Source organism: Melopsittacus undulatus, chromosome 4, assembly GCF_012275295.1.
Source record: "Melopsittacus undulatus isolate bMelUnd1 chromosome 4, bMelUnd1.mat.Z, whole genome shotgun sequence".
Taxonomy (NCBI): Eukaryota; Metazoa; Chordata; class Aves; order Psittaciformes; family Psittaculidae; genus Melopsittacus; species Melopsittacus undulatus.
In genome coordinates this window covers 112,094,854-112,122,182 of record NC_047530.1, presented here as the reverse complement: position 1 = coordinate 112,122,182, position 27,329 = coordinate 112,094,854, and the positions used below count along the sequence as shown (strand labels likewise).

At 50.6% G+C, this 27,329-nt stretch overlaps 1 protein-coding gene across 5 annotated transcripts in view; it reads left to right on the top strand.

The window, feature by feature from the left end:
• The window catches only part of STK32C (serine/threonine kinase 32C), a 74,414-nt gene extending 48,043 nt beyond the window's left edge, over positions 1–26,371 (top strand). For 2 of the 5 annotated variants that reach the window (XM_034062636.1, XM_034062640.1), the window contains 10 exons: positions 16,431–16,582; positions 18,514–18,687; positions 19,366–19,403; positions 20,666–20,755; positions 21,160–21,263; positions 21,346–21,462; positions 22,894–23,019; positions 23,178–23,312; positions 24,707–24,774; positions 25,590–26,371. In XM_034062636.1, coding sequence (XP_033918527.1) covers positions 16,431–16,582; positions 18,514–18,687; positions 19,366–19,403; positions 20,666–20,755; positions 21,160–21,263; positions 21,346–21,462; positions 22,894–23,019; positions 23,178–23,312; positions 24,707–24,774; positions 25,590–25,728 — 1,143 coding nt within the window. In that variant the 3' untranslated portion in view covers positions 25,729–26,371. The remainder of the gene's footprint in view (positions 1–16,430; positions 16,583–18,513; positions 18,688–19,365; positions 19,404–20,665; positions 20,756–21,159; positions 21,264–21,345; positions 21,463–22,893; positions 23,020–23,177; positions 23,313–24,706; positions 24,775–25,589) is intronic. The other 3 variants (XM_034062637.1, XM_034062639.1, XM_034062638.1) reach the window with 3 other exon arrangements.
• Positions 26,372–27,329: the final 958 nt, after the last annotated feature.

Genomic DNA, 27,329 nt, shown 5'->3' with positions numbered 1-27,329 from the left:
TGTTTTTTAAGTTTATAAAATGTTATATTTATTTTCATTTTTAAGAAGCTCGCATGAAATGTGAAGGGAAAAGGACGTCTGTGTAAGTGCAGCATTAACCCAAGCCCTGCAGACTGGAGGGTGGCAGCCAGGCAGTGCCACTGCGGCAGTGGTGTTGGGTTCCATGGGCCTGGTGGATGTGCCCCTCTCCAGGTTTCTTTTTTGTGTAAAGACGATGGAGTTCTTGTTTGCTGTGAGGTGTAAAATGATGCAGTGCTGCTACTGTGTAGGCAAAACAGCTCCCCAGAGGGTGCAGCTCAGTCCTGTCAGCAGGAGGCACAACCTGAGCTTTCACTGGGGCATCATCTCTTTCCTGCACAAAACCCCCATCCCAGCTGCCCTAAATGAGAGTGCCAGTGACGTCCCTGTGGTGGAATGCCCAGAATGTTCCCATGTTTAAAAACAAGAGGGTTTTCCAAGTACTTGTGACTATTGCAAATGTACATTTAGTTGTTGTTGCCCCATCCCTGGCAGTGTTCAGGGTCAAGCTGAGTGGGGCTTGGAGCAACCTGCTCTAGTGGAAGGTGTTGCTGGTTGGGACTGGGTGAACTTTAAGGTCCCTTCAACCCAAACCATCCTGTGATTCTGTGACTAACCCATGCTAGCTCTCAGGTCAGAACCTCAGGCTGGACACTGTAGGGGATCTCTGATGTATTCTTTGCCTGCTTTACCTTTACCATGTAATCTGTCTGCACTCAGTTGGATCTTTTGCTCTTGTTTGTGGTCCTCTTCTTCCAGACAGAACCCACTCTGTGTGCCCTGGGTCTGACGGTAGAACTGCTTTTGTTTTCCATTCTCTACTATCACTGCTCTGGGCTGTACAATAGCTTGTAAATGCCAGGGGAAGCATCACAAGGGGTGCTGCAGGAGGAGCCTCAGAACTGATCAACCCTGTGTTGTTGCTTGAGGCACTGGGATGGAGACGCAGGCGGTGGCAGCTGTGATGGGTGGATGGACGTGCAGTGCCTGGCTCTGTGGGGTGTGTGCTCTCAGCATCGCTGCAGGGCTCCTCTCTGTCTGCAGGCAGAAGCACTGGCCTGAGGTGAACCACAAGCCCAGCACTGCAGTGAAAGCTTCCTGTGGCTTGTGTCAGCAGAAATGCTTTCTCACATGCATTCCCGTGTGTGCATCAAGGCTAAAGAGCTGCTCCCTGCTCAGGTTCTCCCTGGCTCTTACATGCGATGTTTTCCAATATTCCAACAACAAAACCCCCCCACACTCCACCCCTAAGGCACAAATGCAATCTCATTCCTGGGGCTTTGATGAAGGAGACCTTTCTGTGGATTCACATATGCTGTCTGCTGAGTGGCAGATGTCTCTAAATCAGACACTGGCACTCGTGTTCAGAAGGGACAGTCTAATTACAGGGTAATGAGGCACAGAGCTGAGGTCTTGAGGGGAGGAGGAGATGGTGCAGCAGCATCTCCAGGTCCTGCAGGACTCCGTGGACTCTCTCAAGGAAAGCAGCATCAGGAGGAGAGGGCAGGGTGGGCTGAGTGCTGCCCCAACCAGGAACCATAGAATCCCAGACTGGCTGTTGTTGAAGGGACCTTAAAGCTCATCCAGTCCCAGCCCCTTCCATGGCAGGGACACCTTCCTCTAGAGCAGGTTGCTGCAGAAAACCTGACCTAAACATGTTACTGAGTTCCATAAACTCTCATCCATCTCAGAGGACAAAGAGCAGAATATGTTGGCACTCGGTTGGGTTAATAATGGGCAATCTGATCATTGTTTTTCTAGCATTACCTTCAAGAGACCCAGTTCAGCTGTGTCAACACAAGAGGCTGTGCCTTGCCTCTAGCAGTGCCTTTACCCATGCTTGGTGCCTGCTGGGCAGCCAGCACCGGCTGCTGCTCTGCATGGCTGACAGAAGTCTTAATTTAGAGTAAAACCCATGCACCCTGCTTTGATAGTGTTAATTATAACTTTCTATGTGATTTAATACAACCAGCATTTGATCTTTCCTTGGCTCTGAGAAGCCGTCAAGCACCAGCCCTCAAGCTAGCTCACTGAACCGGGAGCAGGGGTGTTTCAGCATCAGATCCAGGACTTGGCAGCAGTGACATTGGATGTCAGCATCATCTACAGGTCCTTGGAAGCTGCAATTTATGAGTCTGGGATGTTGTGTTAATGCTCATGGTTGGACAATCCAATTACAAGCCACTTAATGTCATAAACAATAAGAAACAATGACCTTTGTTCTTATGAAATGATGACTCTATCAGCATGATACAGCAAATGTTCTCTAAGAGCTTTTATAATAGTTTATTGAAGTAAATATTGTCTGCATTTATCCGGAGCATTATGGGGTGCACCCCTTTTGTTCCTCTATAATTCATATAATTCAATGATGATTGCAGAAGGAGACTCTCCTTTTCCTCACATGGTGCCTTTCTTCCTGTGGGTTTAAAGAAGTCTGAAGTTCATGACTTCCTACTGATGTGTCTGTGCACTGCGTAAAACAAATCTGAACTATAGAATCCCAGAATCCCAGCCTGGTTTGTGTTGGAAGGGACTTTAAAGCTCCTCCAGCTCCAACCCCTGCCGCAGGCAGGGAATCTCATGGTAACTGTAGTTATGTAATGGTAATGCAGACATGTACCCATAGAGCTGTTCTGGGTATGGGTCTGTTCTGGTTTTCCTGGGGTGGATACAGGAGCTGCCTCAAAGCCAGGAAAAGGCAATGGAGATTTTCTGTATCTTAACAGTGAAGATAAAAGGAACACGAGAAACACATGTGGAAACTGATGCAACTGGCACAAAATCAACAATCAAAGCGATTGTTATCGTGATAGATTTGACAGCACTCTGTCCCAGAGACTGGCTGCCTGTGCCATGCACCAGTCATGTGCAGCACCGAGGCCAGACCTGCCATGGACAGAATCTCCTCCTGAGCCAGGCTTAGCAGGGAGGCTCTTTCCCACTGATGAGCACAGGATGTGCTTTTATTCCTCCCAGTTTTCCTGTCTGCCTTCTCCCTTGTCCTTCCCTCTTTCCCAGTCTGCTCAGAATTAGGTACTGCTTTGCCTTGTTTCCCAGTGAGCTGTGTTGATGGATTCTGGAGACAGGCAACAAGAAGATGTGGAAAAGCTGCTTGTTGTGGAATAGACCTTTCGAGGTGGATCAGAAGGGTTGTGTGGAGGGTTGGGGAGACCATGGGAGTGCATTTCTTGCTGGGGATGGAGTCTTCTGCCTCCATGACCACCACGTTGCCCAGTGTCTGGCTGCCCTGAGCTGCACATCATTCACCTGGGTCTGCAGAGGCCTCTGTGCTGGTTTATGCATCTTCTCATTTCTGTTCACGTGCCATCTCTGTGTGGCACAGCTGCAGGGTCTGTGGTCAGGAAATAACCATCATTGTAAATTGTGACATGCTGGGTATTTCCATGAGTATTTTCATTCTCTGACTGGCTGGGAAAAGCTTCCTGAAGAATGGATGGGTGTTATATAGAATACCTACTGCATTAGGAGTCATTGAGGGAAACCAGGATGCGTAGCTGCTGCACAAAGGGTGCCAGTAACAAGTGGCAAACTGCTGCTGCTGTCTCCAGTTACTCAGAAGCTCGCTGTTTGCCTGGCTGCTCCCTGACAATGCATTCATTGAGCCAGGAGCAGAGGGATGTTGGTGCAGAGGAGCTCGCTGTGCTGCACCAGGGGTGCGGGGCTCAGCCATGTGTGGCAGTGCTGGGGAACAGTTGCACTTGATGAGCTTAAAGGTCTTTTCCAACCTGGTTGATCCTATGATTCTATGACTTCTGCTTCTCATTTCATTCTCTGCTCAAGATTGACGGATCGGGAGGGATGAGACGGAAATGACTAATTCTCATGGCTCAGCTGTATTCTGTTCTGTCATTACCTGCTCTTGGAGGTTCTCTGCTCTCTGCTGCTGTATCTTCCTGCTAAATGCTGCTCTCGGCACTGGGGAGACAGGGAGGAATGGGCAGAAGGAAAGGTCAAGCTGCTCAGCCTGTCACGGGCAAGGAAAACGGCTGTGAAATAATGAGCAAGTTCTGTGAGCAGCATAAGTAATAGGATGTGATTTTCGGTGCCTCCGAGTGCCCAAACAGCTCTTTCCTCCCCTGCCTGTGCACTGATTCTCATCCGGCCCTGGTGTGGTTCAGCAGCACCGTGGTGCTGGAGCTGTCGGGGCATTGAGGGGCTGGCAGGTACAGCCCTGCTGACACATTCTAGACATCTTTATGTTGTCTAATGGGGATAGCAAAATACCCTTTGAGTAGTCTCATAAATGAGAAGATTAGCAATGAAAACATTAAGGAATTCCAAATTTGGTGCTTTCCTTTTTCACACCAAGCGGACGCTTTGTTCTCTGAAAGAAAACCTATGTTATAACATCACTTTGACACTTGCAGATGTGCTCTTGTGCTGTTTTCTGCTTCTTTTTATTCTTACTGACTTGTTCCTGGTTTGAGTGGGGCTACTGACCCGATGCTGTTGGGATAAACTCTATTTCTGCTGTAAGATCAGGAATTCTGCTTCCCTCAGGAAAGCTCTGTGCTGTTAACATGAGGGTGTTTTAAGAGGGAAAAGAAAGGAAAGTGAGAGTGTTTGTTGAACAGAAGCCTTTTGTGTCTGCTCTTCACTCTCACCTCCTTTTCAGTTGCTATTTCTGTAAAGCCTCCATCCCTGTTCCCTCAAGCTGCAGAGCGGTTGCTGTGCTGCACCATTGCTTCTGATCCAGAAATGCTTTTTAAATGTAACTGCTAAAATCCCTCTGAACAAAGGGCAGCGCAGTGTCAAACACGGATCTGCCCCTTCAGCAGCTGCTGCGCTGAAACCAGGCTGTGCTGAAGATGGAATAACAGCTGCCCTATTCCTCCGAGCTGCTGTTCCCACAAGTGCCATTTAGCCAGGCTGTGGGAGCTTTGTTTGGCCACCACTCATGCAGCTCCATGCATCCTGTGATATCCCAAAGCTCCAGCTCTGTCCTGCTCTGCCTTATTTCATAAGCAGGGAAATTCATTCAAGAAGAGCACTCACATACGATGGTCTCTGCTCTCATGAGACCCCATTTGCAGCACTGAGTGCAGTTCTGATGTCCTCAATGTAAGGACATGGAGCTGCTGGAGCAAGTCCAGAGGAGGCCACGAGAACCTCCTTTATGGAGACAGGCTGAGAACATTGGGGCTGTTCAGCCTGGAGAAGAGAAACTGCATGGAGACCTCAGAGCAGCTCCCAGTGTCTGAAGGGGGCTGCAGGGATGCTGAAGAGGGACTCTTCATTAGGGACTGATCTAACCCCATCCCTGGCAGTGCTCAAGGCCAGGTTGGACACAGGGGCTTGGAGCAGCTGCTCCAGTGGAAGGGGTCCCTGCCCGTGGCAGGGGTTGGAGCTGGAGGAGCTTTAAGGTCCCTTCAACACAAACCAGTCTGGGATTCTATGATTCTAAAAGCAGATTTTAGCCCCCTGCTATAATATTTTGGCTTATCAAGGGGAATAAGATACACATGGTTATTCCTGGGCAGAGTACTCTAGTTGGAGTCTTTTCTGGGCAGCAGCTCTTCTTCTAGGTGATGCCTTCAGGTCCGAGGCAGAATTAAAGCCCTGGTCAAGCACTGCTGCTCAGTTGCAGTGATGAGCTCGTATGTTGATCTGCCCCTTCCCAGTGCCTTGTGCCAGTCATTCTGGAAGATCAGTTTGCTGTGAAGGGATGTGCTTGCCATTGGTCATGGTGGGATTGATGGGTGACTGCTGCCTTCTCTGGGAGGCCAGGCTGAAGTCAGAGCAATGACTCAGCTCAGGATGTGCTGCCTGATATTCATGGAGACATGCATGATGATGGGCCACTTGAGGCACGGTGAGTAACTCAGCAGCATTGATGAGTGGAAGTGTAAAAGCTCTGTAGATGCCTAATAGGAGAGCTGCAGTAGGAAGATCTTCGCTGTGGAATGCTTGAAGCGCATTTGTTCATGCTGGTGATGTGATATAATGAGCAGTGCTTGGTAGGTTTGATAGACATGTGAAGCAGTGCTGTGGCTCCTTGGGAACAGCGTGGGGGCAGCCCCTGTCTGCTGGGAGCCATCTGCTTGGCTCAGCTGTTGGGGGGCTGCACTGATGGAGGAGGGAGGAACAGCAGGATGTCCATGCAGAGCCCCTGCAGCCCCATCTCAAGGTACCTCCATCTCCCCTGCAGCCCCATCTCAAGGTACCTCCATCTCCCCTGCAGCCTCGGCAGCTTTCTCTTCCAGGACACATCGCTCTTTCCATCCAGCTGGGACAGGAACTGAGCGTTAGAACTGTAAAAGATTCATTGTGGAGAACAGACTCCATGTATTGTGTATTTTGAGTTCCTGCATGTGTGGGGACTGATGGTGGAGTTGGAAGAGGCATCTCCTTGGGGAGCTGCTGTAACATTTGCTTTCTTGCTTTTTCTAAAGGAAGGGTCAACAGTGGTCACAGTGGAATTCATCCACTCGTTAGTGGAGTTGTGCTGCTCTTAACCACAACTTGTCATTCATCATCCCACTCCAAGATAGTATTTTCTCACGGACACTTCTGCTGTTTGTATGTTGTGATAGTGCCTTAGTATAGGTATACATAGGTCTCTGCTGGTGGCATCCAAACGCTTTGGTTGAGTGTTGGGTGTGTATGACAAAGAAAATAAAGCTATGTCTGGTCAGCTACTACACGGTCTAGGTTTGAACTGCCCCTTTTCCCAAGGGAAAGATATAGGGATTTTACTGCAATATTGAAAAGTGAATGTGAACAGATTGACTACAATGTGGCCAGACTTCCATCAAGTTCAAGGTACTGAGTGTGATGCTGGGGTTGGTGGAGAAATGAATGCTGTGTGCAGCGTGCATGGCATGGCCACGGAGGTTCTTGCTGTCAGCATCAGTTGTTACAGGTGTTGTGAGTCCTGAGTGCAGCTGCAGTGGCTGGTGTCAGCCTCTGGGAGGTTGTCAGAGCTCTGTATTAGCTGGTTTAATGAGCTGCAGGGAGCTTCGCTCACCTTGATGCTGGAGTCACTTCCCCATTTGTTGGTGTCTTAGGCACAGACGTCTGTCATGCGGAAGCTCTTAGGTTTTCTTTGCAAGACCTGGGCTGAAAAACAAGGTCTTTCAGTACCAGACCTTTACTGGAGGAGACGCGATTTGGTGGTGAACCCTTCAGTACAGTGAAGCAAGCTTCTGCTGATGAAAAGTGAAGTGTTTGGCTGCAGGGGCATTAACTCCTCCTGCAGGTTTTGTGCTGTCAAACCACGAGCACCTCCTTCCTTCTTAGCTGAAAAGTTACACCTCTATCTGTTTACTTGAGCATGGACAGGAGCTGTGTGCCTGGGGGCAGGCTGTGCAGCAGCACCGATGAAGATGTCAGGGACAAGGCTCTCGGCAGCACCCGTTCAGGATGAGCGATGAGGTTGTTTGAAACAGCACATTGACTTTTCTTGCCTTAGGATCAGGGAAAGCTTCAACATCCATTTACAGTCTGAGATTTAATAAAGCCCTCCATCCTTCCTTGGAAACAATTCGATTTCTCTCTGTTCCCAAGTTTTATCAAATATGTAACTAAAACCCCTATTTTGTTGGTCTCCTTGAGCAGTGTACAAAGCATCACAGAGTGTAACCATGGCTGTAATGAAAAATGACTCCAAATACAAAACTCCAAACATAGGTCAACCATAGGAAGATGCACTTTCCCCATTTTATTCACAACAGACTGGTTAAGTGTAGTTGTTTACAGGAATTCAGACCCATTCAGACCTCATTCGAATGCGAATCTGAGTACTGCTGAGCTGGAGTAAATGGTGGATCCAGGTTTGGATCCATCCAAGAGGAAGAAGAAGGAGGGTCATGGTGGATTGAGTGTGCTCTGAGTTGTCATCATTCTTTAAATGTTATTAAAGGCAGAAAAGCCCAGCAGAGCTCTGAGCACGTGATTAGAGCTACACAGGAACGGAGATGCCGAACAGCCTTTCTGTAGGAAGCATGACAGCTCCAGAACACATCTCCCTGCCTGTCCTCCTCCCCACCCAAGCACAGCCACCCCTACAGTGGGAAACAGCTCCTGTCCACCCCAAACCCCCCACAATGAGGGTCTGCTGCTCTGTGTCCATCTGATGCCACATTGAAGACGTGCTCAGGACCATGATCAGAGGATGGCTGAAAATGCCCAAAATGCCCACGTTTTTTGTTTTGAAATCTAGTAAAGACATCAGAGTTTGAGATGTTCAACAGTAGGAAACTGTTCTTCCCTGTGAGGGTGCTGAGGCGCTGGCACAGGGTGCCCAGAGCAGCTGTGGCTGCCCCATCCCTGGCAGTGCTCAAGGCCAGGTTGGACACAGGGGCTTGGAGCAGCTGCTCCAGTGGAAGGGGTCCCTGCCCGTGGCAGGGGTTGGAGCTGGAGGAGCTTTGAGGTCCCTTCCAGCACAAACCATCCTGTGAGTCTGTGAGTCTGTATCTGACTGACTGTAATCTATATCAAATGATGAAACTCCGTATCTGGTGTGCAAGGGGGAGAGGGGGGTGAGCAGGGACAAATAGAAGTAAAGAAAAATGCTCCTTTTTTGTTCCTTAGGTTTATATGCTGTCAATTCTTTAGATTTTTCTTGTGTATTTGAACAGTGTTTCTCCTGAGGTGAAGAAGTCTACCCGGTTTTTTTGAGCTGCAAGTCAAATAGTCACCCATATCCAGAATTCAATTACAGAAACATCTGCTTAATGTCTGATGAGATGCTCTTTTCTCAGCGTGGCAGTAAAAGGAAGTGCTTCATCTGAACTACCTAAAATTGCTTTAAATCGTAGGATTCAGAGCACATAGGTAACATTCTGCATCCCCTTCTCTGAATTCTTGCAGGAGAACTGGGAGGTATTCCATGATAGACCCCAAGCAGAAGAGCTCAGCTCCCTGCATGCTGTGTGCAGGTGCCACCGAGGAGAGCTTCTCCTGACATAGTCTCTGTGTGCTGGTTCTGTGCCATTTATGTCAACAGCAAGACAGAAATAAGGCTCACTGTGGAAAGAAGACGTGAAGAAAGAGCAGTCCTAGTTTTGCACGTGTTCCGAGCACACTCCCAGCTGTAGCTATGAGATGTGTGTTACTTTCCTGGTGCACAAACAGCCACGTCTGTAGATGATATAAACCCATCCGGCTCTGTTGAGCTGCAGGGTTTGCAGATCTGCACGAGGTGAGAACACAAACACATTCCCAAGGCCCCAGAGTTGCAGTTATTGATGTATGGCACACGGAGGTGTGATCTGCAACAGCAGGTTTTATTTTGGTTCAGAAGAGGGTTTTGTCTCTAGCATAAGCAACTGAAAGGGGTTTTTAATGGAAGTGTTGACACCACCAGGCTTGCTAGGAATAAAAGTTTCATCAGCCGCTGTTACAACTTGGCTGCAGCAAACAGCAGTGCTGAATTAAAGAGATTTTAATGATTTATGGTGCTCTGACAAACCAGTGCTTCATCCATCTCGTGATAAAGCACAGCTTTTCGGCAGGGAACAAGTAAGACTCAATGCAAAAATACCATAAGGAGTGAAATGTGGCGAGGGGTTTGGAATAGAAAACAAAACCGGCTCTTGAAGATGTGAAGGCATTTTTGTGGGGCTGGTTACCTTATACTTGGAACAGGTATCCTGAGGATTGCAGTGATTTTCCATTCACTGCCACTTTACAGCTTCTGATGTGGTTTATACTGGAGTAGATGGATAGGTTCTGGTTTTGACCTTTGTATCTGAGACTTCAAAAGCTTGTTATTATTCAGCTATTAAATACTGTTGTTATTCTGAGTGATGTGGCACGGTTGGAGCTGGACAGACGTGGGGAGGCAGAGGAGCGCGGTCAGCACGGCCAGCAGTGCCCATGTGTTCGTGTCACCCAGCCTGGCTCATCCACATGGATAATGTGGGAGAATGGAGCTGGGACCAGAGCTGCAGATGTCCCATTCTTGTAAATGGGTCTTTGTGTGCTGGAGATAATCGCTGGGAAAAACACTGCCAGAGACTCTGCTGTCAAAACTGTTCCCAGAGCAAAGTGGTGGTTAAATAAGCTGCATAATCAAGCAATAGGGTTTGTGATTGTTTCAAAGTGTGTTTGTATTCAGGATCAGACAGTGTTATAGTACCGTGTCCCTCTGAGCGTGGGTAAGTGCCATGGGTAAGCTGTGTGATGCCATGGTCCTGCTCCCAGGACTTCACCTCTGTCCCTGGAGCGCAGCCCCCCCAGCTCACAGCAAGGTGCTGTGGGATCCCTTTGGATTGCACTAGGCCTCTTGTGCCCTGTGCCAGTGGCATCACTGAAGAGCTCTTCCAGGGACAGGTCTGATGTACTGCATCAGTCAGAGCTCCCTCCACCAGGGCAGCCCTGAGGGGATGGTGAGGGGCAGCACAGGCTCCTGCAGTGCCCACTGCCTTCATCCTTTCCTCTTGTGCTCATTGAGCCAAGCTCTGGGTCAGCAGCTGTGGAGGTGGAACACCTTCAGGGGACCAGCATCCGTGAGATGCTGGGTGCCTCTTCTGGGCCTGTTCCTGCAGGAGCTGCTCCTGTGTACCTGTGGTCTTCAGCCCAGCCCTTGCCCCTTAGACCAGATTTTACTGTCCTGTGTGTCTGGTAATCATCCATTTACTTTGTGATCATGAGTCATCCTGCCCAAGGCAGTGTTGTGATGTCCATAGCTGCACTTACAGCCATGCTCGAGAGCACGTCTGCCTGTCCACCTGCCTGCCTGTCCCTCCCTGTTTGCTCATTTCTGGGTGCTGGGAGAGGAGAACTCCAGCAGAGCCGAGCAGTGCTGTCTGATGGCCAGGACCCAGCTGCCAGGTCACTGCCTTTGTCAGAGCAAACAGAGTTGTGTCCATTTTGAGAATGCTTTTGATGAGATAAACCTGATTTGATGAATTTGAGGTGAGTTTCGATGGAGGCTGTCAGGGGTTCACTCCTGATACTGCCCATCACTCACACGCTCTTGTGGCTTTGTAGGAGGTGCTGTTTGCCGTGGGCTGTCCCAGGGCAATAGCTGGGAGCTGGCAGGGTAATGCCAGGGCTTAAAGGAGTGTTTGACCAGGGGATGTCCCCAGGAGATGGTTTTGGCACTGGCCACTTCCAGTCACTGGTGGCCCTCAGGGGGCCATGCTGGTGGCTCATGGCTATGGCAGCTCCTGGGCTCCTCTGGAGTGTGCATGGCCTTGGTCCTGGGGTCCTTCCTGGGGGACACAGAAGTCATGGACAGACCCATGGGCAGCAGGTAGATGCTTCCGCAGAGCTTCAGCCAACTGCTCACCATGAGTCATGGATCCCTGATACTTTAATTGCATTTGGAGGCAGGTTTCAGCTCTGCTGTCTTGGCTATGCCTAAAAACTTGTGATTAGTGGGATTTACCCTGAATGAGAACTGTGGAACGAGTTAATATGATCTGTTTAATTACAAGTGTTAATCGTACAGATGTTAATTACCAGGCAGAGATTATATTTCAATTACCATCAGTGCCATCATAATACAGAATGAGATAAAGATTGCTTTTTAAACGATGGGGTAGCTGGTGCTGCCTCCTGTGCAGCTGTAGCACTGCGGCTGTGTCAGAGGCCTTTGGTTTCTCCCCAGAGTAGCTGTGAAATAGAACTGTTTCTGCCATCCTGAGAGTGGCTGCAAACTGGTTTGGTTGTTTTAATACAAGGGGCAAGATTCAGTCTGCAGCTCCTGGTGCAGCACTGCTGTCCCACACCAAAGCACTGGGGTCCCAGCAGTGATCACTGTCCCACTGCCCTTCCACATGGGCATTGCTCTGCCCATTGCAGTGCTCATTGCCAGCTGAAGTCCTCTCCAAGTCTCCTTTAAAGGCTGTGGGACAGGAACTTCCCTCCAGCTGGTCAGACACTGCTGGTTTGTGAAGGATGAAACTCAGAGAAGTGAGGGGTTTGTTTCTTGGCTTAGTGGGTAAGGTTAAGAGTATTGGGAGGCCTGATATAAATACCCATGGGAAGTCAGCAGAAGCTGGAGGAGAAATCACACGTGGGCAAGGTGCAACCACCCCAAATGAGTATTTTTACAGGCTAGAGCGGTGCTCAGCTGTGGCTCACTGTCATGTAGGATTAAGGTGTTTGATGTGGCTGTGTAGTGCTCGCTGATGCTAAGCCTTGACTCAGCTCTAAAAACAAAGAAGTGAATCCGGCTTTGTACGGTGAAACCTGGTGCTGGGTCCAGTGGGAGCCAGGGAAGTGTCTGTGAGGATTACAGCACATTTGTCTGGTCTAGGAAAGGCAGAAGCCACTGAGAGATTCCTGCTCACTGTGCAGAAGCAAAGGGAGATCTCTGGAGCCCAGCTGTAGGGTTTGCATCAGGGGTGGTGCTGATGCCCTGCAGGGGACAGGGCTGTGGTGCCTCAGTTTAAGGTGGCATTTGCAGAAGGGAGAAATCATCTTGGTGCAGCCCAGATCAAACAAGCTCAAGTGTTTATCAGCTCTGCAGATGCTGCCCGGAATGCAAACCGCTCGCTTTTTTTGGAGCCCAGGCAGATGGTGCTGCCCCTTTATAATTAGTTGGAGATAAGTCAGGACATGCTATTAAATGATTAGATGACCTTTCCTCTGAGCAGGGATTTCAGCCGCTGGATTCCTTCAGAATCAGCAGGAAAAATGTGATTTCATTGCTAAAGGAGAAAAGGCAAAGCCAGCCTAAGAGAGAGCAGGTTGGACCCAAAACTGTACAGAGCAGCAAGAATGTAGGTGACTGGGGAAAGCATCTGAAGTTAACAAGAGCAGAAACTGCTTCCAAAACGCATGTAATGTCTGAGTGCCCTGGGTACCAGAAACCACCCAAACCTCAGTCCTCCACAAAGCATTGAGGCAGCTTTGAACACTCCTGTTCATGTTCTGTGTTTCTTAATGCCAACTCTGGCCTTACACAAAGGGATTTCAAAGCCAGGAGTCAGCTTTCCCTGCCCGTTACTGTTGTAACATCACCTCTAAATGAATGAGAGAGCTGGGACTATCTCCTTGAGTGAAGACCCAGGGTGTCCCCTGCTCAGCTGAGAAGGAGCTGCCAGTGAGGTGACAATAGAGGCGTTGCCATCCCTTGGAGCCCCATGAAGGGAACTTGGAGATGGTAAATGCTCATCTCATGTCCTGAATCACAAACGCAGGCTCCAAACCCTTTATGCCTTTAATGCAATAAAAGCAAAGGCAGCTGTATACAAACCATTTGGCAGCAGCTGAATGTTCAGGGTATCTGGGATTCTATTAAATCTTTTATGTGCCATGTCTTGAGCAATACAGGACCAGCTGATGCCTGCCTTCTGCTGCGCAAATCTGGCAGCAATACAGACAATCTTTTCTAATGGCTGTATTTAACCACTGCAAATGTCCTTTGTGCACTGAGGCCCTGCATTATGCAGGGTGAGGACAAAGTAGGCTCTTTCTGCTCTCTTGCCTTGCTTCACATTGTGGATCTGATTGAAAATGGATTCACTTTAAAGCCCACTCTTGACTTGCCACTAAGTGATGTTTATTCCTTGCCCAGGAACAGATGCACAAGTGGAGAAGCACAGGACAGAGAAGACTTGTGCTGGGCACTGGTTTGGGGGAGAGGTTTGTTTCTGTCACCAGGGGCATTTTAGGAAGGGTTCCTGTGGCAAAGGACCTCAGTGGCTGAGCCTGGCCAGGGCAGCACCAACACCAGTCCTATTGCTCTCCCACCCTGATCTCTGTGGGTCTTGGCTGGAGGAAGAACATCTCCATCAACACCCACACTGGTGCTCTTTTCCAGAGCACCTGCCAGTGGCATTGCTCTGTATGTAGGTGATGCTGTGCAGGTTCAGAAAGCTGTTTATGGTGATTACAGAGCCCAGGAACTTTACTTCATTTTCTCATTTATTGTGTTAGGTTCCCACTCTCACTGCAGAGAAACAAGCAGCAAATGACATAAATCTCAAATTCAATAGCTGGTACGATACAAAGAAATGAACCACATAGAGAGATTCGCAAGCTTCTGGCCATCATGTGGGATGAGCTGACAACAGGGACTGATGGTATCAGTGCCTGGTGGCTGATGCTCACAGATGTGTTTTAGAGAGATCCTATGGCAATGTCCATGTTTTCAGGTGCTGAGGCGCTGGCACAGGGTGCCCAGAGGAGCTGTGGCTGCCCCATCCCTGGCAGTGCTCAAGGCCAGGTTGGACACAGGGGCTTGGAGCAGCTGCTGCAGTGGAAGGGGTCCCTGCCCGTGGCAGGGGTTGGAGCTGGAGGAGCTTTAAGGTCCCTTCCAACACAAACCAGGCTGGGATTTGATGATTTCATGTTTCAGAAGGGTTTTGTTAGGTCTTTTCTGCTTGAAGAGTTTATGATGTTATTTTTGCCTGGTTTGTTAAATGTACAACCAGTTTAGAGCCTGCTGTGGGCAGAGGTTGGATCCTGCTGGGGTCTGTAGGTAGTTCATTATCATTATTGTTTGCACAGAGCAGGGGTTACCTCCTGTTTGCTGTTGTGAGCAGCCCTGGCACTGCAGTTGATGGGCTTTGCTTTCCCACAGACACAGGGCTGGGGACACCCATTCTCACCCTATAGCCTATAGAGGGGCAGGACAGGGCTCTCAGGATAAGCACTGTTTGCAGGTGAGCTCATCCCAGTGACAGCTCCTTGGGTCAAGCTGCCCAGAAGCTGACCCTTTAATGTGGGGTCTGAGGTGGGTGTGGAGTTACCTCAACCCAGAACTTTCCTCTCTTCCCATAATTGTAATGACAACTGCAAAATAACCCCCTAATTTCAGTGCCTGTCGCTAATTGGGATGTTTTCATCAGGCTAATGATAACCACCTATTACCGTGTCACCTCCCTGCTGCAGTGTGTCCTTGATGCTATGATACCGTGCACCATCAGCGCTTGCAAATGGTTATTAATGGCAGCACTCTGGATGTGCAGGAGAGTTCTGTGGCTCCTGTCTGTCTGCAGGGCTTGCACAGGCTCCCCTGTGCTTGCTCCTGTGCTGTGTGGATGTGACCTGCTCTGAGGAGCTGGCAGCAGCATCCCCAGCCACCCTCCCATGGCTCTGGGACCAGAATGCCAAACTAATGGTTTTACAAAGGTAACACATCCAGTGCATTGTAAGCAAGAGCCTGGCTGATAACACAGAGGGCAGATTGATTGATTGATTGATTGATTAATGATTGCACAATGATTGCACTGAATGAAATGATTACATGAATGTATACGTGTACATGTACACATGTATCGTTCATGTACATGTATGTACACGAGTGATTACATGATGTGAAATGTCATGAGTTCCCTTAAAAATAGTTACCTTGAGAACTCATTAGTTCATTTGAAACTGATTACCTCAGGAATTAGGGTGTCATTAGGATCAGAAGAAGCAGGGGAGAGCATCCAAGGCTTCAGGGAGCCCCAGGCCAGCCTGGTGGGCTTGTGCTGGATTGTACTGGGTGATCCCAATGGTGGCTGCTGGTGGCCTAGCTCTGTGTGCTGGTGTCGCAATGACTGTGAGTGTATCCCTGTTCCAGTAGATGGGTTCCATTGGAGGCTGCAAGCCTGGGCTGGAAGCACAGCAGGTTGCAAACCCTACAACAGGCCCAGGGAATGGCTTGAACCTGCCAGAACAGGGGAGACTGAGCTGAGCTCTGAGGCAGAAGCTGTTCCCTGTGAGGGTGCTGAGGCGCTGGCACAGGGTGCCCAGAGAAGCTGTGGCTGCCCCATCCCTGGCAGTGCTCAAGGCCAGGTAGGACACAGGGGCTTGGAGCAGCTGCTCCAGTGGAAGGGGTCCCTGCCCGTGGCAGGGGTTGGAGCTGGAGGAGCTTTGAGTTCCCTTCCAATATAAACCAGTGTGGGATGCTGTGGAGCTCCATGCAGGGAGGTCTGTGTCTTGCAGGGACAGGCACTGCTGCATCTCCGCGGTGCTTGTGGTCCTTGCTGTTAACAAATTTGCACATTAATGACTTTCTGCTCAAGCAGAGGGAGGATTTTGACCTTTCCAAGCACTGCTCTGTGTGCAGGAGATTGCAACCAGCCTGCCTGGGGCTGCAGCCTGCAGTGCAGGTGAATGGAGCTGAGGCTGGGACAGGAGCCCCACTGCTGCCCAAAGCTGCTCTCCACTCAGAGGCAGCGAGCACAGAGCTCTCTCCCACAGCTCCCAGACACAGTCCCTGCTGGAAAGCTCTCCTGGCACATCCTAGGGGAATCTCCTGCCTAACTGAGCAGCTAGAGACAGCCTGGGTGTAATGGAGCCCAGATCAGGAGTGCCTGGGCACTGCACTTGGAGCAGGGATGCTTCTATCTGTAGATCCCAGTTCCCAGCCCAGAGATCAGGAATTCTGGATAGGGGATAGAAGTACTCAGAGGTGTTGGTCTCAGCCCAGTAAAGCAGCAAACGAGGATAGAGAACATCTCACTAAATCTCTCTTTCCTTCCCCTTCTGCACCACTTGAGGTGTGTATCGTGCAGAAAAGAGACACTGAGAAGATGTACGCCATGAAGTACATGAACAAACAGCAGTGCATCGAGAGGGACGAGGTTCGCAACGTCTTCAGGGAGCTGGAAATCCTGCAGGAGATCGAGCACGTCTTCCTGGTGAACCTCTGGTGAGCAGCTCCTTCCCCCTGCCCTCCAGTGCTCACAGGACCATGTTCTGCCCATCTTCCTGTGGTCATGGGCGTCCATGGGAGCATCCCAGTGAGCTGCTGCAGTGCAAGTCCATGGTATTGGGATGTGTTCAGGAAACAGCACAGGATGTACCCAAATGTTAGGGAACCAAACATTTCAGAACCACTCAGCTTCTCCTTTTCCATCACCCCGCTGTGTGTGCATTGGGTGTTTTTCACAGCCTCCTGCAAATGCTGCTGTCAGGTCCCTTTGAAGGGAACCCTCTGCCCACTTAACCCAAAACCTTTCTGTACCATGCTGTGCTGCTGTGCTGAGTCCCACTAAGGTGCCCGGTGCAGTACAATGCTCCTGGTTAAAGAGATGTCCATCTGATGTGCTTGGAGATGCTGAGAGCTGAGAGTCTGTGGCAGATCTGACACTGTGTGGGGCCAGTTCCTGTAGCAAATAACAGCATGAAAAGAAAAGAAACCAGCAGTTGTAGAGGTGATGATTCATAACTTTAATGAACACCAAATTACACAAAATATCCAGTGTTTCACACAGCATGTGGTCCCTGCAAAGGACTCAGACTTGCAGAGATTGACTGGTGGTTTAAATAAGCAGATCCATCCCACAGGAGACTGACAGCAGTGGGGATGCACCACAAAACAAGGCTCAGTTGTTATATTTGGTGACAGCATTTCTAAGGAGAGAGTATGTGGGATTGTGTAATACTCATGAATCACTGCTCGCAGCCATAGCCAGTGTGCTCACTGGGGTTTCTGGGGTAGGTCTGAGCTGGGGTGGTTTAAAGCTGTCCTGGCCCTGTCTGAGTCTGCACCAGCACTGCAAGGGCAGCTCCGCAGATGGGGACCAAGGGATGCTGGTGCAGGGCACTGATTCAGCTGTGGGGAAGGCAAGGAGATTTCCTGCATCTCATTTGCACTGTGACTGGACAGGATGCGTTTCAAGAGCATTGCCAGCTAAGGCTGTTGGTTAAACCAGCCTGATTTGAGGAGGTTTTTCACAATTAGACCTGACCACGTTACTCAGTAACAGGGATGGGTTTTGCCAGTGCACACGCAATCAAATCAGTGTTCTGAAATTCAGGTTTTATACCCAGAGTGATACCTGTTTGACATTCTCTTTGTTGATCCATTGCCCCACAAGAGCCAAGTAAGTTAATATTTGTTTTCTCAGCATTTTAGCAATTGAAGATAGCTTTTTACCAACAAGTAATGGAATTCCTTGGGAAAACTTGCTCCCGTAGCAGATCCTTCCCTTTCAGCTCGTACTTTTAGAATAAACCTACGTTGAAGATAAGAGCAGAAGCATGTGATTCATAAGTATTATGCAATCCCACATACTCTCTCCTTAGGAACGCTGTCGCCAAATATAACAATTGGGCCTTGTTTTGTGGTGTATCCCCAGTGCTGTCAGTCTCCTGTGGGATGGATCACTGCACATCTAGGGAGGCGTTTTACTCTACAGTAAATATAAATCTCCTTCTCTGTTTTTTTCTGGTTAAATTAGCAGTCATGTTTCCCAATCCATCCTCAGGAGAGGCAGGGATATCTTAGGTAACTTTGTTGGATTGTTCACAATAGGAAATGGGAAGTTCTTCAGAAGTGACTGGCTAGCAAAGCCCCAAGCTCTGCCTGCTGCTGGGGGCACACAGCAGCAATCGGGAGGTGATGAGTAAGCAGGGGGAAGTTCACTGGGATTCCCACCCCTTGGAAGCAGCACTGCTTAGGATAGCAATAGGCTAAAAACCAAGACAGCATCTGGAGCTGGGCTTGCTCCATTAGGAAGCTGTAAACAGCATATGCTCGTGGTGGGGCTGTGTGCAGTGTTCACAGGAGCTGTGTGATGAGGAGAGGTTTAGTGATGATGTGGTTGAGTGTTGAGGCTCACAGCGCCGGTCCCGCAGGTACTCCTTCCAGGATGAGGAGGACATGTTCATGGTGGTGGACCTGCTCCTGGGCGGTGACCTGCGCTACCACCTGCAGCAGAACGTGCAGTTCACCGAGGAGACAGTCAAGCTGTACATCTGTGAGATGGCGCTGGCCCTCGACTACCTCCGCAGCCAGCACATCATCCACCGGTAACCACAGCTCTGAGGCAGAAGCTGTTCCCTGTGAGGGTGCTGAGGCGCTGGCACAGGGTGCCCAGAGAAGCTGTGGCTGCCCCATCCCTGGCAGTGCTCAAGGCCAGGTTGGACACAGGGGCTTGGAGCAGCTGCTGCAGTGGAAGGGGTCCCTGCCCGTGGCAGGGGTTGGAGCTGGAGGAGCTTTAAGGTCCCTTCCAACACAAACCAGGCTGGGGTTCTGTGGAATCTATGATACTGCCTTTGCTTAATGCTGCTGGTACCCCCAAGTCATGGAACTGGTGGCATTAAGCTGCACTGGCAGTGCAGGTCCTGGGCACCCTCCAGTGCTGGTCCTGCTCCCCTGTGACCCTGATGAAGCTTGACACTTTGCTGGGGGCTGAAGGTACCTCCAGTGTGGGCTTCAGACTGATCAAGGGCTTCACAGAAATAGGCCCAGTGTTGTGTTATTCATTCTTCTTGGAATCGATGCCTGAACAAGTACCATGCTCCTACCTTTTTGCCCAGTTGCTTGTAAAAAGCACATTTCTAGTTCATCCTAAAGGGACTTATCTCATGTTAAGCTATTTTTGTTTAAGTTGCTCTTAATTTTTGGGAGATAAAAAAGGTTTCTTGCTATTGAGTTCATCCTTGATCTGAGATTTCACCCTGCTCTATCCTTGCTTCTTTTCCCAGGGATGTAAAACCAGACAACATCCTCCTCGATGAGCAAGGTAGGATCTTGCTTTTCTGCCTCCTTCATTCGAGGGACAGATTCTTTGCAGTCTTTAACACCGTGTGTTTTTTTACCTGGGAAAAGTGTGGAAAAAGCACCATTCCTTCTACTTGATCAGTGTGGGGTTGAACGTACCTGTAATGCCAGGGCAGACCCACCAAGAGCAGCCCCTCTCCTTGTTACCCCCACCTCTGTCTGCCCACACTTGGCCTCCTCTCTCCTTGTGCTACAGTGCACAAGTGCCTGGCTTCATGGGAGGGCTCAAAGCACGAGGATGGGCTTTGGTGGGTTTTAGTGTGTGATCTGCACATGCACTTTTAGTCTTGATGTCTTCTTGGGGGGATGGATCTGGGCTGAGCCAGCTGGAATGAGCGCAGGAATGAGAGCATCTACTGGTAATAGTCCCAGTGTCCAATGCAGGTGAAACACCACAGCAGATCCTGTAGTGATCTCTGCTCCAGTGGTAGATCTAAAAGACACAACCTCTCAGCAGAGCAGTATCCAAACCAGTCAAGTTTTACCATAAAGCCTCATCAAAACCAAAGGATGTAAACCCAAACGGAAATGGGAAAAGGGAAATGTAAGGGAGATTCATTGATTTACACATTTACACACCACTTTCATAACTGCCTTGGAGACAGAGAGCAGAAAGGGTGAGTGGATGGGTTTGTGCTACCAGGCCTGCCTGAAAAGGATGACCCATTCTGAATGTCAGCTGTCAGTACTGATGGCAGACAAGGAAGAAGCAGAGAGAAGGTGATCTCTGTACACAGCCCTGTGGTTTGGGAAGCATTGCCATGATTTCATTCAGCTGGTGTGTCCGGAGCCCTGCGGTCTGTACAGAGAGGCACTGCTTCTAGCTCTGGACTTTGGGGTGCTCGTGGTTCAATGGCTTCATCAAAACCACTGCTAGGGTCTTCATCAATGAGACAATTGATTGGCAATAAAAATGATAGGGCAATAGCTTAGTATAGTGGTTCCCTGTTGTTGTCTGTGACTGTAGGTTGTGGCTAGAGCAATTTGACCAAGTGCTGGAGCTGGTGTGGGCTACTAGTTTGGTTTAAAATCCAGACCCAAAGCTAGCAACCATGAACCATCTACAGCCTGAGACTGCTTCAGGACCTGTTAGGGCTGTTCAGTGGTGTCTGACCCTCACCTGCCTGTGCCACACTGTGGAGGGGCAGCAGCTTATAAAACAAATGTATTCTGACTCCATTGCCACTGCGATTAATTCCTTCTTAAAATGTGTCTCTATTTAAGGTCATGCACATTTAACAGATTTTAATATTGCAACAATAATTAGGGACGGTGAAAGAGCAACTGCATTAGCTGGAACAAAGCCATACATGGGTAAGAAATAGCTGTTCCTTCCATCTATATTTTACACTTGAAGAGCACTCACTGCATGCCTGACAGTGCCTGCCTGAAACAAAGGCACTGAATGAATTCAGCACGTTAATGCATGAGCCCAAGTCATTCAGTGAGCCCGAGCCTTGACAAGTGAATGAATTACTGTCAGCATCAGCACACCCTCTCCATCTCACCCTGTGCTGGGTCTCAATGCATCCTGATGGGTGCAGGTTCCTGCCATCCCTTGGCTGGGAGGGCTCTCACCCCACTTGCAAACCCTCCCTATAGACAGTAGTAGTGCATCAAGATAACCCTAAGGTTTCCATACTGCCTTATGTGAATACTGAACCAGAGACAGACTGAAGGCAGCACATAACCTGTTGCATTTTGCCCTTTCTGTCCAGCCCCAGAGATCTTCCATTCCTTCCTGAGCGGCGGGACGGGCTACTCCTTCGAGGTGGACTGGTGGTCACTGGGAATCATGGCATATGAGCTGCTGCGGGGCTGGGTAGGTCCCCCTGACTGCTGAAGAACACTGATGGGCTGCAGAGGAGAGGGGATTTCTTCTCATCCTTCTTCTTTCCCCCCAGAGGCCGTACGACATCCACTCCAACAACCCCGTGGAGTCCTTAGTGCAGCTCTTCAGCACTGTGAGCGTTCAGTACTCGTCTGCCTGGTCAAAAGAGATGGTTGCTCTGCTGAGGAAGGTAATAGTGCTGCTGGCGTGGTTTACACCCCACGTTAGCTGCAGCACGTGGGACTAGCTGGAACACTTGCAGCACATTGATAAATAATGTAACATTGAAATGGGACTGATTTTAATGACTTTGTTCAGGCTTAAGCACAGATTAATCTTGAGTTTTGCTTGTTTATTATCCCTGCATGCAATAAGGTGCAATATGTTCAGTGGCAAGGGAAGGAGAAAGGCTGATTTTGGTGTGATGATCAAATTCCTAGCTGGGCTGGAGCTGTGCCCTTCCAGCATCCCCTCTGTGACCATCATAACCTGCAGAGGCAGCAGCATTGGCACAAACAGCCCCGTGAGGCTGCCCAGGCTGTGTTCACTGCTCCTCTCACCAGTTCTGCCGGCCAAAGGGTCTGCTTTGGGTTGAGTTGTGAGACCAGCATGGGGTGTCCCTATGGACGGGACAGTTTGCTGCTTTCCTTCTACTGCTGTGTGAACAGGTTGTTGACTTGGTGTGGAGGATGTGGTTTGGCTTCTTTGTAGCTGAGTAGTGGGTTATTAAAAAGATACCCTCACATCCTGGTGAGCAGACAAGTAACACTGATGTAAGTCAGTGTTGGGTGGACACTTTACATACAGGTTTTGTTTCAATGAGAAGCAATGTTCTGATGCTGTCAGTGGTGGCTGCTGCAGAGCATTGAGCAGGTTCACATTGCCATCTGCTGGGCTGCTGTCATTGCAGAATCACAGAATCCCAGCCTGGTGTGGGTTGAAGGGACCTCAAAGCTCCTCCAGCTCCAGCCCCTGCCATGGGCAGGGACCCCTTCCACTGGAGCAGCTGCTCCAAGCCCCTGTGTCCAACCTGGCCTTGAGCACTGCCAGGGATGGGGCAGCCACAGCTTCTCTGGGCACCCTGTGCCAGCGCCTCAGCACCCTCCCAGGGAACAGCTTCTGCCTCAGAGCTCAGCTCAGTCTCCCCTGTTCTGGCAGGTTCAAGCCATTCCCCTTGGCCTGTCCCTACATCCCTTGTCCCAAGCCCCTCTCCGGGTTCCCTGCAGCCCCTTTAGGCACTGGAGCTGCTCTCAGGTCTCCCCTTCAGGAGCCTTCTCTTGTCAGGCTGCCCCAGCCCAGCTCTCAGCCTGGCTCTGCAAGGTCTGCCCCTGCCATGGGGAGGATTGTGCTGGGTAACAGCTCTGGACACTACGTGAAGGGCTGTGCACCATAGGTAGGCAGAGGGAGGAGCAAACCCACGCTGGTCCAGGAGCTCATGGTACCAGAGCTGTTTCACAACACCCAGAATATATTTCTAGTCTCATCTTTCCCTACAGTGATTCCCCTATTTCCTATGACAGAAAGGTTTGCATATGGCTGAGCCACCCGAGTCATCCCAAAGGCAGGATGCTGGTGGGCTCCTCATCCCTCTCCTCTAACAGGAATGCTTCTCTCTCCCCAGCTGCTGACGGTGAACCCTGAGCATCGCTTTTCCTGCCTGGCCGACATCCAGGCCTCGGCATACCTGTCCAGTGTGGTCTGGAGCGACGTCTGCAGGAAGCAAGTGGAGCCAGGCTTCGTCCCCAATGTGAGTAGGAGCAATCTGTGTCCAGCCCTGAGCAGGAGCTGCTTCTGGTTGGTTTGGAACCGCTGCGTTCAGCAGAGGCTTCGTGATGGAGAACCCGTTTCTGTTTGCTGCAAGAGAGCCCCTGCAGTGCCTGACCCTGTGTCATTGCTGTGTCCCAGCAGAAGGGCCGCCTGCACTGCGACCCCACCTTTGAGCTGGAGGAGATGATCCTGGAGTCCAGGCCCTTGCACAAGAAGAAGAAGAGGCTTGCGAAGAACAAGTCGAGGGATAACAGCAAGGACAGCTCACAGTCTGTAAGTGCTCCCTGGGCAGGGGCTGCGGGCTCAGTTTGGGGTGTACAGCAGGCGCTAAGGGCAGGCTGGATAGGGCTTGGAGCAGCTGCTCCAGTGGAAGGGGTCCCTGCCCGTGGCAGGGGTTGGAGCTGGAGGAGCTTTGAGGTCCCTTCCAACCCAAACCAGTCTGGGATTCTGTGATTCTGGTTACTGCAACAGCAAAGTAAATGAGATTGATCTGGATAAAAACATTTGCCAGTGGAGTCTTTCTGCCAACCAAATGTTCCTCTTACATGAGTGATAATCTGTACTCTGAAACACAGTCATTTGTGTTTTGGAAATAAAGGAAGCAGCTCTGGGCACATTGATCAAGAGAGGAGATAAAGAACCACATCCATGTGGTCTGCACCTTGCCAAGAGGCACTGCCCAGTACCTGTGGCTGCTGCTGGGGGGTTACCTGTCAGTAGTTTACCAAACACTGATGGTGGCCATGCAGGAACATCAGCTCCAGGTTTGGGTCACTGCTCCTGTTTGCTCTCCCTACATGAGACAGGGATGAAGCTAGAGACAAGGTGCATTTGTTCCTTGTTTTCACTGTGGGAACTGTGCTGCACTGGGGAGGTAAACACAAGGATCTCAGTTTTACAGAGCAACACATACCAGAAGTGAAAGCATCTCCTTAGGCAGCAGAGCAGGTACCGGTCCTGCAGAAAGCAGCTGTGCTGTGGTCAGTGGTGTGTGGGGAGGCCTGTGAGGGCAAACACATGTTACCAGCCCTGCTCCCTGTGCAATGCACACCCCAGGCTAAGGGAACACACACTGCTCCCACAGCGAGGTCTGAAAGCAGCCGGGAATGCCGGGTGGGATTTTGCCTGTCTCCTTGTCTGCACCAGTTAACTGCTAGATCCATCCCCTCCTCTGCAGTGGGAGCCACTGCTGCGATCAATGAGGCTTACTGGATCAATGAGGCTTACTGGATCAATGAGGCTTACTGGATCAATGAGGCTTACTGGGTCAATGAGGCTTACTGGAAATGGGTGAAGAAGGAATCGGGAAGTGAGGGAGGAGGAAAACCCAGAATAAGCAAATCTGCAGACACCCCTGTTAGGGTTCACTGCCCACAGGGGTGAGGGTGCCTTGCCTGCCAGGACCCACAGCCAGCAGGGCCCCAGCCATGGCCATGTCTGGGGGTGCAGGAATGGGCACCTTGGGAAGATGCTCCTGTACAGGAGATGGGCACCCCTGCGGTGGTTGGAGCTGGAGTGCAGCAGCAGCTGCAGAGGAGGTCTCTGCACCTTGGCAGAGGTGATGCAGGAGGTGCAATGAAGGCAGAGATCAGGAAGGGTGGGCACCGTGTGCAGCCCTCTGAGGTGCAGATGGAGCTGCTCATGCCTGTACTGTTTTTCTTCAACAGGAAAATGACTATCTCCAAGAATGCCTTGAAGCCATCCAGCAAGACTTTGTCATCTTCAACAGAGAGAAGTGAGTCTGTGTTTTGTATTCACTAAGAAAAAACAACTCTTTTTCCTGCCTTCTCTTTGGAATCAGAGTGCTGGTGCCTCATGGCTGGGAGCATCTCTGCCAGCTCAGCCCTGGGTGACTGATGTGAGCTGAGGAGCTCAGCTGATGCCTCTGTATGAGAAGCAGTTCTGACCAAAAAGGGAGAAAAGATCAGGGATTATTAATCTGTGCCATTAAATAAGATATGCTGCAGGGAGACTGCTGATTTAACACAGGTATGGGACACTGCTTCAGTTCCCCATTGCACCTTCTCACCCACCCTGCTTTAGAAGACAAGGCTCCCTCCAAGTGCCTGCAGGAGGATGGAGCCAGGAGGGGCTGGGCTCTGCTCCCAAGGAACAAGGGATGGGACAAGAGGAACCGGCCTCAAGCTGCACCAGGGCAGGTTTAGATGGAGCTGAGGAACAATTCCTGCCCTAGAGGGTGCTCAGGCATTGGAACAGGCTGCCCAGGGCAGCACACTGCCTGGGGAGCGTTGGGTTCAGAAGTAAAGCAAGAGGGAGCCTCATGGAGCAGGTGATGGAGGGCAGGGAGCCTGTGCTGAGGTCTGGGTGGGCTGAAGCCTTGCAGGGCAGTGTGGAGGGTTGCAGAGGTTCCAGTGGGTTTTGCTGGTACATCAGTCCCTGTCATGCCCATGTCTGTGCTCTGTGCTCCTGCTGTTCACCACGGGTGTGCTGTGGGCACCTCTGGAGCAGCAGGGGCACACTCAGCACTGCAGACCCCATTCACCCCTCCTGCTGCGCTCTGTGTAATACCTGGTTCCTATCTCCATGCAGGCTAAAGAAGAGCCAGGAGCAGCCAAGCGAGTCCGTGCTGCCCTCGGAGACCACCGATGAAGCCGAGACAGAGGCTGAGGCTGAGACCTCCAACCTGACCATGTGCAGCTCCGTGTGCTCTGCGGCAGGCAGCAGCTAGGCTGCAGCATCCTGCGCCATGCCAGGAGCATCCTCAGGTCGTGCTGAGCACCACAGGGTGTCCCCCGACACCCCACAGCACCCACACGGGTCTTGCAAAGCTGTAGCAACAGAGACGGTTCCCACAGAGCTGCACCCTGCAGTTATGGATCACCAGTGGGCACACGGGCTGCCTGCTGTGGGCATGGATACTGCTATGCAACGTGTCGGAGGAGGCAGAGCAGCTTCTGCACGTGTCCTTTCTCAGTGGCAGAGTGCTGACCTGTTGATCTGCACATGGTTTTGGTACAGTGACATGGCAAGAAAGGGAGTCACATCCTTGGGTACAGCCAGGGAAGGTGCCAAGCGGCTGTGGAGGAGGCTGAATGGGGGGTGTAAGTTTTCCGTTGGCATTCCCTGTTGGCAAAGGTGGCCGTGGGGACCAGCAGCCCTCTATGTGCAGCACCAGCACCTCTCCGGGCTGTGGTGGGTGACACCAGCCTCCTGGGAGCCCCGGGCTGGTGGGTCCGGCAGCATCAGGATGTCCCAGGCACATCCCTGTCCTCATCACCTCTCAGTTTCTTCCCCACCTTGGGGCAAACAGTGGTGTTTGTGCACTCCATGAGTTCTGCAGGGGTTTGGGCAGGGTGAAATGTGCAGGTAACATGCAGGTAACGTGCAGGTGAGGTGCAGGTGAGGTGCAGGATGTAACGTGCAGGTGAGGTACCTGTATGATTTCTTCACGTAGCTGCTGTGAGTGGTGAGGAGCTGTGGGAACAGACCCCACTTGGGGGATGCTGTTTGCCACAGGCTCGGGTTTCATTGGAGCAGAGTGGTGGCCTTGCAATGCTGCTCGGTTATGAATGATGGGAATATCCTATTTCACCCTTCGATTTACTTTCTTTTCAGTGTAAACTACAAGTACTGTATATAATTTACCAATTCCTGTTTTAGCTTCTTAATAAGACAGGAGCTCTTACCTTGCTCCAGCTGTGGCTGTTGCCTTTCTTGTTTCAGAAGCCTTCACTAGTTGCTTAATCTGTAGAGTGGCTTTTGGTTGCTGTTGCTGAAGACGAGCAGTGGGTTCTGCTGCACTGTGGTGATAGCAGGGCTGCGCTCACTGTCACACTGCCAACATCCCTGTGCTGCCGGGGTAGCAGGGTGCAGCTGTGCATCCTCACTGCCCATTCCTGGTGCAGAAATGGGTACATGTTTTTAACAGATGCAGACTCTTTCAGGACAATTTTGATGTGTTTTTTGTTTCTGTGAATAAAAAAGGGTATCTGGTACAAGACAGTTTATATGAAACATGACACGATGCGTTTCTTTTCCACAGTTTTATGTGGAAATTAGAGCATGGCTCAAATCATGCAGAACCAGATTCCCACAGGAGTCTGTCCAGGAGGTGCTGGTGTGCAGGCATGGCTCCCAGGAGGGAAGCCAAAGCTCTGCCCCCCATTGCACAGTTATGTTCAGAACAGATCCAGGAGGATGCTGTTGGATGTGATGAGCATCCCGACCCTCCACCTGGACAGGGACCAGGGTCACCCCATGGAGCCCTGGTGCTGCTGTGGCTCCTTGCACAGGGACACCCCGTGCCTCTTGAGGAGCTGTGTTCATGAC